The sequence below is a fragment of the Aotus nancymaae genome, unplaced genomic scaffold, assembly GCF_030222135.1.
Source record: "Aotus nancymaae isolate 86718 unplaced genomic scaffold, 86718_ANA_hifiasm-v0.15.2.pri h1tg000064l_0, whole genome shotgun sequence".
NCBI classification, from domain to species: Eukaryota; Metazoa; Chordata; class Mammalia; order Primates; family Aotidae; genus Aotus; species Aotus nancymaae.
Genome location: NW_026988478.1, coordinates 2,037,703 through 2,048,797, shown reverse-complemented (window position 1 = coordinate 2,048,797; position 11,095 = coordinate 2,037,703). Strand labels below are relative to the sequence as shown.

The 11,095-nt window shown below is 44.3% G+C and overlaps 1 protein-coding gene across 1 annotated transcript; it reads left to right on the top strand.

The window, feature by feature from the left end:
• Positions 1–241: 241 nt before the first annotated feature.
• On the top strand, positions 242–10,881 carry MESD (mesoderm development LRP chaperone). The gene is made up of 3 exons (XM_012466931.3): positions 242–454; positions 7,726–7,958; positions 9,772–10,881. Exons 1-3 carry the CDS (start codon positions 242–244, stop codon positions 10,028–10,030), a joined length of 705 nt encoding a protein of 234 aa, XP_012322354.1. The 3' UTR covers positions 10,031–10,881.
• The last annotated feature ends 214 nt before the right edge of the window (positions 10,882–11,095 follow it).

Genomic DNA, 11,095 nt, shown 5'->3' with positions numbered 1-11,095 from the left:
CCGGACCAAGGGGAGGAGCCTGTGGGGCGGGGCCAAGATGGCGGAGGGGCGGGGCTTACGGAGGCGGGGCCGAGGAAATTGGACGGGGCGGGGCCCGGTAGGCTAGCGAGGGCGGAAGGCGGGTCCACCGGGAGGTGGGGCGGGAGGCGTGTGCGAGGTAGGGTCCCGAGGCGGCTACGGCCAGGGGCGGGGCCCGGGCGGCTGGCGCAGGTCGGGTCAGCACGGCTGCGGCGCGGCAAAAATGGCGGCCTCCAGCTGGGCGCGCAAGGCCGTGGTCCTGCTTTGTGCCTCTGACCTGCTGCTGCTGCTGCTGCTGCTACCACCGCCTGGAGCCTGCACTGCCGAAGGCTCGCCCGGGACGCCCGACGAGTCTACCCCACCTCCCCGGAAGAAGAAGAAGGATATTCGCGATTACAATGATGCAGACATGGCGCGTCTTCTGGAGCAATGGGAGGTCCGCGGCGCGCGCGCACCCTCCCGGCTCTTCTCTCTCCCGGACCCTGTTCCCACTGACCCTTTACCCATTCCGTTTTGGGTCCTTTCTGACCCCTTAACCTCCTCTATTCAGGCCTTGCATCCTTACTGACCCACTGAAGCCACTGCTGACCCTTCATTCCTCCTCTGACCCCCGCGCCCTGCTGACCCTCGCTCGAGCCCTCTCTCATTCCAGTGCCCTGTTCCCCGTTACTTCTCAAGCCACTCCAGTCACGGGTCAGCCCCTCTCTGTTCAGCCTTGCTCTCCCATCACCCTTCAGTGCCCTGGTTGTCTCTGCGCTGATCCTTGCAGTCAGTGAGCCCAGCAAACGGGGAGAGAGACCTTTCCCACTCTACTAAGAACATTTCCTTCATTTTCCTTTTGTTTTGGGGTGAGTGGGTGGGTGAGTGGGTTGCAGTGAAGATTATCTTCCTTGATGGTTATCTCAGCTGTCTTCTCGATCGGTAGAATTTAGACTTCCTATTTTGAATTCCCTGCTGGGACTTTTGTGATTTTTGTGGGTGGATTTATTTTACTGGTGGGAGAAGTAGTAATGGCTAGTGGCTCTGTATTGTGGAACTCACGCTGTTTGTTCAGAGGAGAGTAAGTTTTCTGGTTTGTGACTTGGATGCACTGGAGTGTGCAGTTACAGGGAGTGTGTAATAAGCTTTTAAGGTAAAGATTACTGGCTGAAACCACATTGCTGCCTTTTCCCCTTCCTACGGTGGTTGTACTGTTCTGGTTGACTTGCACAGCTGTGTAACCTTGGGCAGTTTATGTCTGGTTTCTAGGCCTCAGTTTCCTTATCTGCAACATGAGGAGGTTTTACTGAGTGATTCCAAAGATTCCTTCCAACCCTGATGTTTTGTTATTTGGTGATTATCTCTGTGTGTGTTGGGGGAGGAGGGAAAGACTTTCAGACACGAGTTTAAAATACCACCTGATGCATCTGACTAGAAGAATGCAGGCTTGGTTTATCAGCAGCTGATGGAAAGATTGGGGTAGATTTGAGTGTAGAGAGAACTTCCCCATTCACCATCTCCCTTGCAATCTCCTTGTCTCTTTTTGGACTCCAGCAAATAAAGCCTTTTGATCTACCAGAGTGAGAACATCATCTCATGAGAAATCCTCCCCTGAACCTATTCAGACCCTGAGCTAGACGAAGAGGGTGCTGCAGAGATGAACAAGGACTACACTGGGAACAGTAGATAACAGGGTGGGAACAGTAGATAACAGACTTTGAAGGCCAAGAAAATACATTATCTCATTTAATCCTTTTACCCCATCCATGAGGGAGGTGCTTAATCCCTATTTTCTAGATGATGACATTGAGGGCACAAAGAGGTTAAATACCTTGTGCCACATCACACAGCATTCTAGCTGAGTTTCACATTCTGTCATGGCTTTAGAGCCTGTTTGGACCATTTTACCTGTACTGTCATACATGTTGGTGAACCGAAGTGCAAATGAAAGATCGTGAGGAAGACGTGGATTAAGCTAGAAACTGCAGAAGCAGAGTAGAAGGGAAAAATGTGAGAGATTTGTATACTTTTAACAGGACTTGATGGTTGATTTTGTTTTTTTAATTATTTTTTACAGAAGCAGGGTCTCCTTATGTTGGCAGGTCTGTTTTTGATTGGCCTTTGCAATCCTCCCACATTGGCCTCCCAAAGTGCTGGGATTACGGGTGTGAAGCACCATGCCTGGGTGGTTGATTGATTTTGTGACCAGCAGGGTTGCATAATGCAGTAAAAAGACAGATTAGCCGGGTGTGATGGCTCATGCCTGTAATCCCAGCACTTTACCAGTTTGGCCAACATGGTGAAACCCCGTCTCTACTAAAAATACAAAAATGAGTTGGGCTTGGTGGTGACCCCCTGTAATCCCAGCTGCTGTGGAGGCTGAGGCACGAGAATCGCTTATACCCGGGAGGCAGAGGTTGCAGTGAGCCAAGATCATGCCACTGCATTCCAGCCTGGGCAACAGAGTGATACTCTGTCTCCAAAAAAAAAAAAAAGACAGATTTTGAATTCAGCTTTACCCCTCACTAGCTACTTGATGTGAGTTTTACGTATCTGTAAAGCCAGATAACACCCTACTTTCCAGGGTGCCAGGTGGATTAAATGAGCGAATGTTTGTAGACACTCTGCAGACATGAGCTCCCTTCCCAGTAGCAGTGATTTTTATGTGGGAGAGCGTACCCATCTCTGTGGGTGCTTTTTTGTAGGAAGCAGTTTTTCCTCTTGTGATGATCTCTGAATCCATACCCTCATTCCTTCCCCAGTAGTGTGAGAAACAGTGCTTCAGTGAGAGGCTGTGCCTCAGATGTGTGGAGAAAAGGTAAGAATTCCTTCCATTGCGTTAGAACTAATTCTGAGTGTCAGTTGGTGTAGAAAACCCAGCGGTGGTTATTTCATTTTACGTTACGATAGCCAGGTATAATGGGAAGGGTTAGATGGAGGGATTTGGATCCAGAAACGTGGTTTGCACTTCTGCATGTGAGTAAATAGAGTAAATCATTTATCCTCTCCCAGCGCCATCTTCCTTGTATATTAAATGGAGGTCTAGTAGGATTGTTCTGCAGGTTGGAGATAACATATGTAGAGTGCCTGGGACTTAGTAGCTACTCAATGGATAGCATTTAATCATTGATATCTAAACCATGGGAGGAAGAAGAGGATTTGCAGAAAGGGTAGCTCAGCTTTGTAGCTGTTGACTTTGACAAACAGTAATGAAGGAGTTATGAAGCCAGCTGAAGATGCAAGACTGGCCTGGAGGCAGGGCTAGGACTGGAGTTGGGACTACCTGACTTGTCCCAGGCCCCACCTCTGCTTCAGGTAAAGATTGGATTGTTTTCAGCATAGACACACTGATCATAATAGGTTAGATTATCCAGACTGAGGGTAGAACTGGATAATTACGTACATCTAGGGTACTTTTTTTTACGCCTCAATTTTAATTAATGTATAATAATTATACATTTTTATGGGGTACAGAGTTGTATTTCTACACATGTATTCAATGTGTAACGATCAATTCAGGGTAATGAGCGTATCTGCCACCTCAAACATTAATCATTTTTTTCTATTGGGAACATTTAAAATTCTCTCCTAGCTGTTTGAAAATATGCAGTAAATTATTGTTGACTGTAGTCATCCTGCAATACTGTAGAGCACTCTAATTTATTCTTCCTATCTAGTGTAATTTTGTTTCCATTCACCATCCTCTTTCCCTATCTCCCCTTCCCTTCCCAGCCTCCAGTAACCACAATTCTCATCCCTACTTCCGTGAACACAACTATTTTAGGTCCCACATAAGAATGAGAAGGTGCAATATTTGTGTTTCTGTGTCCATCTTATTGCACTTAACATAATGTCCTCCAGCTTCATGAGGGTACTCTTTTGTAATCTTTTTTTTTTTCTGTAACTGAAACACACACAGACATATAAGAATTCTGGGCTGGGCTTAGTGGCTTACTCCTGCAATCTCAGCACTTTGGAAGACTGAGGCAGGTGGATCATTTGAGCTCAGGAGTGTGAGACCAGCCTGGGCAACATGATGAAACCTGTCTTTACGAAAAAAAAAAAAATTAGCTGGGCCTGGTGGTGTGCAGTTGTGGTCCCAGCAACTCAGGAGACTGAGATAGGAGGATCGCTTGAGCCTGGCAGGCAGAGGTTGCAGTGAGCCAAGATGGCACCAGCACCACTGCACTCCAAACTAGGTAATAGAGTGAGACCCCATCTCAAAAAATCAATCAATCAATAAATAAATGCTGCTGGGGACCTACTGAGTTAATTTCATGATTATTAGTGAAATGAGTCTGAAAAGTACAAATATTCTAGAGTATTGAACCAACTAGAAGTCTTAAGTGTTTTAAGGACACTATAACAGAGGTTATGGAGAATTAAGATAAAGACAGAAACAACCTGTGAATTTGGCAAGTAGGAGGTCCTTTGTGACTTTGAGAATGTAATTTCCATGCTGTGTTTGTGGTTGGAGGCCAGATCACAGGCCTAAGGAGTCAGCAGTGTCATAGCCAACAGATAGAGTACTGAATACTGCTTGCCTTTAAGTCATTACATTCCCAAACAAACCTTAGGAGGGAGATGCTGTTATTACCCCCACCTTCCTATTATAGGTAAGGAAAGTTATTTTCAGAGGGGCTAAGTAATTTGCCCAAGGCCACATAATTATGGAGCACATCCATCTGACAGCATAGCCCATGCTCCTGCCTGCAGGTCACCATCAGTGGCTCTTTCAAAGCAAAATGAGGAAGAAACATGTCAGTTGAGAGGGTGGCAGAGTTGAGAAGAAGGTTGGGGTGTTACGTGTGGTCATGTTACTGGGAGCTTGGAGATCACTTCGGTCTGCTTTTCATTTTGTAGACGAGGAAACAGGCCTGAAGGAGTAGGGAATTATAGGCGGGGTCACACGACTAGTTATGTAGAACTGAAACCAGATCCCAGGTCTGATATCAGCATGGATCACCTTCAAGCACTGTGTAGAATTATTTCCTTTTTACTTATTACTAAAAGTATTTTTAATATAGTACATTATTAATGGTGTCTTAAGCCTTGGGCCTTCAGAGATTGGTCAGAAGGACCAAATAAGAGTGACTTAGGGGCTTCTTTTTTTTTTTGGTAACAGCTTTACTAAGGTACGGTTCACATGCCACAGGCAGTTTACCCATGTAAAGTGTATATTTTAGTTTTGGTATCTTCACAGAGTTGTACAGCCATCACCAAAATCAATTTTAGAACATTTTTATCACCCCCAAAAGAAACCTTCAACCCCTCCTCCCCTATTTTCTCCCCACCCTCTAGGCAGCCCCAGGCAATCACTAATCTACCTTCTGTCCCAACAAATTTATCTATTCTGGGCATTTCCTATAAATGGTATCAGAATCTGTAGTCTTTCATATCTGGCTTCTTTCGCTTAGCATAATATTTTCAAGGGTTATCTGTGCTGTAGCATGTATCAATCAGTACTTCATTTCTTTTTTTCTTTTTTCTTTTCATTTTTGGTAGGGATGGGGTCTTGCTACGTTGCCCAGGCTGGTCTATCTCCTGGGCTCAAGTGATCTTCCAGCATTGGCCTCCTAAAGTGCTGAGGTTACAGGCACGAGCCACTGTGCTCAGCCAGTTCTTCATTTCTTTTGGTTACTGGCATTAGGCTTTCACCAGGGAACCTGGTTCCTTGGTTCCAGAACCTGGTTCTTTTAAAGATTTCTTATTTGTCAATCTGTGTTCTATTTATTAGGTGCGGTGGCTCACGCTTCTAATCCCAGCACTTTGGGAGGCCGAGGCAGGCAGATCACGAGGTCAGGAGATCAAGACCACCCTGGCCAACATGGTGAAACCCCATCTCTACTAAAAATACAAAAATTAGCTGGATATGGTGGCGCGTGCCTGTAATCCCAGTTACTCAGGAGGCTGAGGCAGGAGAATCACTTGAACCTGTGAGGCGGAGATTGCAGCGAGCCGAGATCATGCCACTGCATTCCAGGCTGGGTGACAGAGTGAGACTCTGTCTCAAAAAAAAAAAATAGTTGCTGTTCTCTATTAGTAATTTATTCATTTGTTTTGATCAGCATGGGTTCAACATTCTCATTTCGTTTGACAGGTTGTAAGTCAAACTATTATTTCTTTTGATGTTGAGATTATTTCAGATTTGCCCCACGAGAGCAGCTTCAGGTTGGCTTCTGTGTCCTGTGCACATGTTCCACGATTCTTTGAGCACTTCACTACTTTGTAATGCAGGATTATTCTAGGCTCATCTTCTGTCTCCCTTCCTGTAAGCCTGTTCTCCAAGGAACCCAGTCTCTTTTAAATATTTTTATCCATTCATCTATCTATCTACTCATCTGCTAATCTATGAAAAACCGTGAGTTTCTCCTGATGCCTTCATTTCCAGCCTGATGCCACACGGCTCATCCCTCCGCCTTCCGTATTTATAACTTCCTTCCCAGAAATTAAGAATCTGGCTCTCTGGCTCCCATTATCCTCAAAATGTTTACTCCTTTTCTCAGTCCTAGAGATCACATAAGATAGTTTCAGAATTGCTAGTCCATACCACTACAGAAAGCAAACCTGCTAACTGGAATTGAGTATTTTTGTACAATGCCTATTATTTAAGTGAAATGAGTATACACGGAGTGCAGATTCTAAGTGTACGGTGCAATGACGGAGTATTTCTGTTCTTCTTTTCTTTCTTTTAAGACAGGGTCTCATTCTGTCTCCCAGGCTGGAGTGCAGTGGCCTGATTATAGCTTACTGCAGCCTTGATCTCCTGGGCTCAAGTGATCCCCCTGTTTCAGCCTCCTGAGTAGCTAGGACTACAGGCATCTGCCACCACAACGGACTAATTTTTTTCATTTTTTTTAAGAGATGGGATCTCACTGTGTTACCCAGGCTGATCTCAGACTCCTGGGCGCAAGCAGTTCTCCCACCTCAGCCTACTGAGGAGCTGGGACTACAAGTGTGCTTCACCATGCCTTGCTACTTTTAAGTTTTTTTTAGAGACAGAGTCTCACTATATTGCCTAGGCTGATCTCGAACTCCTGGCCTCAAGTGATCCTCTTACCTCAGACTCCCAAAGTGCTGGATTGCAGGCTGAGCCACAGTGCTTGGCCTGCCATAAATTTTATAAAAGGATATGTCTGTGCAATCCACACCCCTGTCAAAATATAGAACATTTCCATCACCCCAGAAAAGTTATCTTGTGTCCATTCTCAGTTAATCCCACTTTGTGTCCCCTTCCACAGGCAACACTCTTCTAATTTCTGTCACCCTAGATTAGTTTTGCTCATTCTTGAATTTTAAATAAATGGAATTACATAGAAAATCTTATTTTGTGCCTGGCTTCTGTCACTTAACATTTTTGGGATTTGTTACCTGTATCAGTATTTGTTCTTTATTGCTGTGAAGGATTTCATTGTATTGCCATACCAGAATGTGGCTATTTTTACAGCCTGCCATGTTGGATAGACTGTATGAGAGGTTAAAAGCTCTAGAAACCCATCACTTGGGGGCACCCTGTGGTTGGTAACCTGGGGTGTGGGGAGTATGCGCTGCCTGAAACTTAGACTATCTTGAAAGTTAAGAAGAGGAAGAAAACCCCTAGTTTTCCTTTTTCTATTGTAATTTAAGTAATATACATGCACCTGACATCGTATGCAGGTGTTTCTGCCTGTGCCAGTTAAAAAGCAAGATTCTGATGATAGGTGTGATGCTCTTCCCCCATCCTGATAGAAAGACGATGACATTGAAGAAGGAGATCTTCCAGAGCACAAGAGACCCTCAGCACCTGTGGACTTCTCAAAGATAGACCCGAGCAAGCCTGAAAGCATATTGAAAATGACGAAGAAAGGGAAGACGCTCATGATGTTTGTCACCATATCAGGAAGCCCCACCGAGAAGGAGACAGAGGAAATCACAAGCCTCTGGCAGGGCAGCCTTTTCAATGCCAACTATGACGTCCAGAGGTAAAACACCAACAACCAGCTGAGAAAATCATAGGCTGTGCTGGGACTTTTCTTTATTATTATTAATTATGATGATAATGATTTTTTGAGACAGAATTTCACTTTTGTCATCTAGGCTGGAGTGCAGTGGCATGATCTCGGCTCACTGCAACCTCCATCTCCCTGGTTCAAGCGATTCTCCTGCCTCAGCCTCCTGAGTAGCTGGGACCACAGGCGCATGCCACCACGCCTGGCTAATTTTGTATTTTTAGTAGAGACCGAGTTTCACCATGTTGGCCAGGCTGGTTTTGAACTCCTGACCTCGGCCTCCCCAAGTGCTCGGATTACAGGCTTGAGACACCACACCCAGCCCTGTGCTGAGGCTTTTCTTGAGGCTCTAACAAAGTGTCCGTTCTGGTGGTATTTCCCAAGGAACTCAGCCTTCCTTTCTACGTTTTATTTTAAATTTATTTATCTGTCTAGTTTTTTTAATATAAAAAAGAGCATTTATTATTGGTCAAAACAATTAAGTTTGTTTTTATTTTTTGTTGAGGCAACGTCTCACTATGTTTCCCAGGCTGGTCTTGAACTCCTGACCTCAAGCAATCCTTGCATCTCAACCTCCCAAAGTGCTAGGATTACTGGCATGGTCCACCACGCCTGGTGTATGTGTTTTTTTTTTTAAATATCTCAGTTGATCCTAAAGTTTTATTTATTTTTGTATCTTTAGCTTTCATTTCATTTGAACAGAAGGGTGGATAGCATAACTTAGCCTCTTTGTGGGACAAACTAGTTAATAGTTTGACAGTTTGCTTCTTCTAGAAGTTTCTGCTCGGTAGAGAGTGCTTTTGTGTGTAGCTACGTTCACACATAAAGCTTGGACCATGCTGTTAACAGATAACTAATTTAATATGAAGAGGCTCAGTTTTCACAGCTCAGCATTGTCCTGAGGTACAATTTTAAGAAATCTGCTTCTTTTTCCTCAAAAACAGTTCTGAAATTTGGGGTCTGCAAATATTTTAGTTTAGGAAATATAAAAGTAGTAACAAGAAATGGGAGGAATACTTAGAGAGTGTCTGGGTAGCAGAATGATTTCAATTAGCTTAAATAGACACCTAGAGAGAAGAAATAAATGTCTTGATGATGTCTACCCCAGACGCCCCACTGGTCTCTGTGGTGTGGTGGGAGTGTTTTAAACTGAAGGGGGAACATACAGTGTAGTCTTCAAGGAACAGAAGAATTATGCCCGCTGGCTCCACCCAGGCCTCGTTCTGTTCCGCTTTGTTCCTAGGACCTTGCGAGTGTGGACGGGCTGGGCTGCTTGCCGCTAGCTCTGGGGCTAGGATTTCTGTCCAATAGCCAAGTGTCATCTTGAGCCCTTCACGGCCTCTTATCGTGAGCCACTCTAAGCCACTGGTTTTCCGCCTTTATCAGCAGAAGTCTTTTGTCCCATAAGATTGTAACTGAACGCTCTAGAATATAGAACTGATACAGATCAGATTGAAGCTGCCTCTTTGCCTCCCCAGCAGCAGCCCCTGAGCCACCTCTGCAGCGTCCTAGGGAGGGTTTCCAAATGCTCGCTCGTAACATGGGCATCCATTTATACCACAAAGGAACATCCAGTGTCTGCTTCTGTTTTGATCTGAGCTGGGTGTTTTAATAGTTCAGCAAGCTAGTATTTTCATACATGAGATATCAGTATAGAGAATCCAATTTTTCGTTCCAATATTCACGTAGAATTTGAAATAAACTTGGTAAGTGCCAGAGAATTGCTCTGACCCATTAGCACTTTAGTAGTATGTGCTGACTGTATGATTGCATCTCTCTGCCCAAGGTTCATTGTGGGATCAGACCGTGCTATCTTCATGCTTCGTGATGGGAGCTATGCCTGGGAGATCAAGGACTTCTTGGTCAGTCAAGACAGGTGTGCTGATGTAACTCTGGAGGGCCAGGTGTACCCTGGCAAAGGAGGAGGAAGCAAAGAGAAAAATAAGACAAAGCAAGACAAGGGCAAAAAGAAGAAGGAAGGAGATCTGAAATCTCGGGCTTCCAAGGAAGACAGTCGAGCTGGGAACAAAAGAGAAGACCTGTGATGGGTCAGCAGTGGCGTGCTGCAGAGAGACAGGTGGACATGGAGGGCTCCTTGCCCAGCTCTTGGAGTGGGAGTGGTCTCAGGAAACTGCACACCAGATGACATTCTAGTTTCTTCTAGAAAGGGTCTGCCACATGACCCGTTTGTGGTCAAAGAATTACTGTTTAATAGGCTTCAAGTAAGAAGATAGACGTTTTATAATTAATATTGCACACTGACAAATTCATGTTTACTATAAAATCACCTTACATGGAAATGTGACTGTGTTGCTTTTTCCCATTTACACTCGGTGAGTCATCGACTCTACTGAGATTCCACTTCCCTCCAAGCACCTGCTCTGATTGGGTATCCGTGTTTTTTATTTTCTGTCAACCAAAAGGATAGCAAATTCTGATCAGAGAAGACTTTAAAACTCTTAATTGAATCAAACTCTTCATGCCATATACATCATTTTCATTATGGTAAAGGTAAAATGTGCTTTGTGAACTCAGATATCTAAATATATAGCCAGGAAGCCAGGGTGTGTAAATTCAAAACTTGTGCAGGAAATGCAGAGAACGAAAAATACGGTACCGGAAATCCCAAGTAGTTTTGAATTTCTCTGACTTGAATCGTACTCGTCAGTAACAGAACTCTTGGTGTCCGTCAGGTTTTGTGTGGTCTGTAAAGCTAGGGGTTCTGTTTTGTTTCCTTATTTAGGGAAGAACTGCTGGTGTCGGGGGGTCGTATGTTCCATTTAAAGAAGCAATTTTAAAGGATGTAAGTAGGGAGTCCTTTGCAGAGTGTGACAGAAGACTCAACAACCTCATTTATTTCTCAACAGTTTTCTTTGATAAAGTGCCTAAATCTGTGCTTTTGTACGGAGTAACATGATGTGCTGCTGTTAATGTCTGATTTTGCCATTCACATGTTAGAGCCTACTCTGAATAAGAGTTAGAACATTTATCTACAGATGTCATTTCTAAGAACTAAAATTCTTTGGAAAAAACCCTCAATTGTGATTTTAAGAAATTAAAAATAGCACATTACATGGTTAGAAAATGTCAGCGTTAAAGAATGGTTCGAA

What these genes read in the sequence shown, in the direction of transcription:
- MESD (XM_012466931.3), top strand. Translation starts at nt 242, where the DNA reads ATGGCGGCCTCCAGCTGGGCGCGCAAGGCCGTGGTCCTGCTTTGTGCC. An exon ending in GTCTTCTGGAGCAATGGGAG is followed by an intron (nt 455 to 7,725) that starts GTCCGCGGCGCG and finishes CCATCCTGATAG; the next exon opens with AAAGACGATGACATTGAAGA. An exon ending in GCCAACTATGACGTCCAGAG is followed by an intron (nt 7,959 to 9,771) that starts GTAAAACACCAA and finishes TCTCTGCCCAAG; the next exon opens with GTTCATTGTGGGATCAGACC.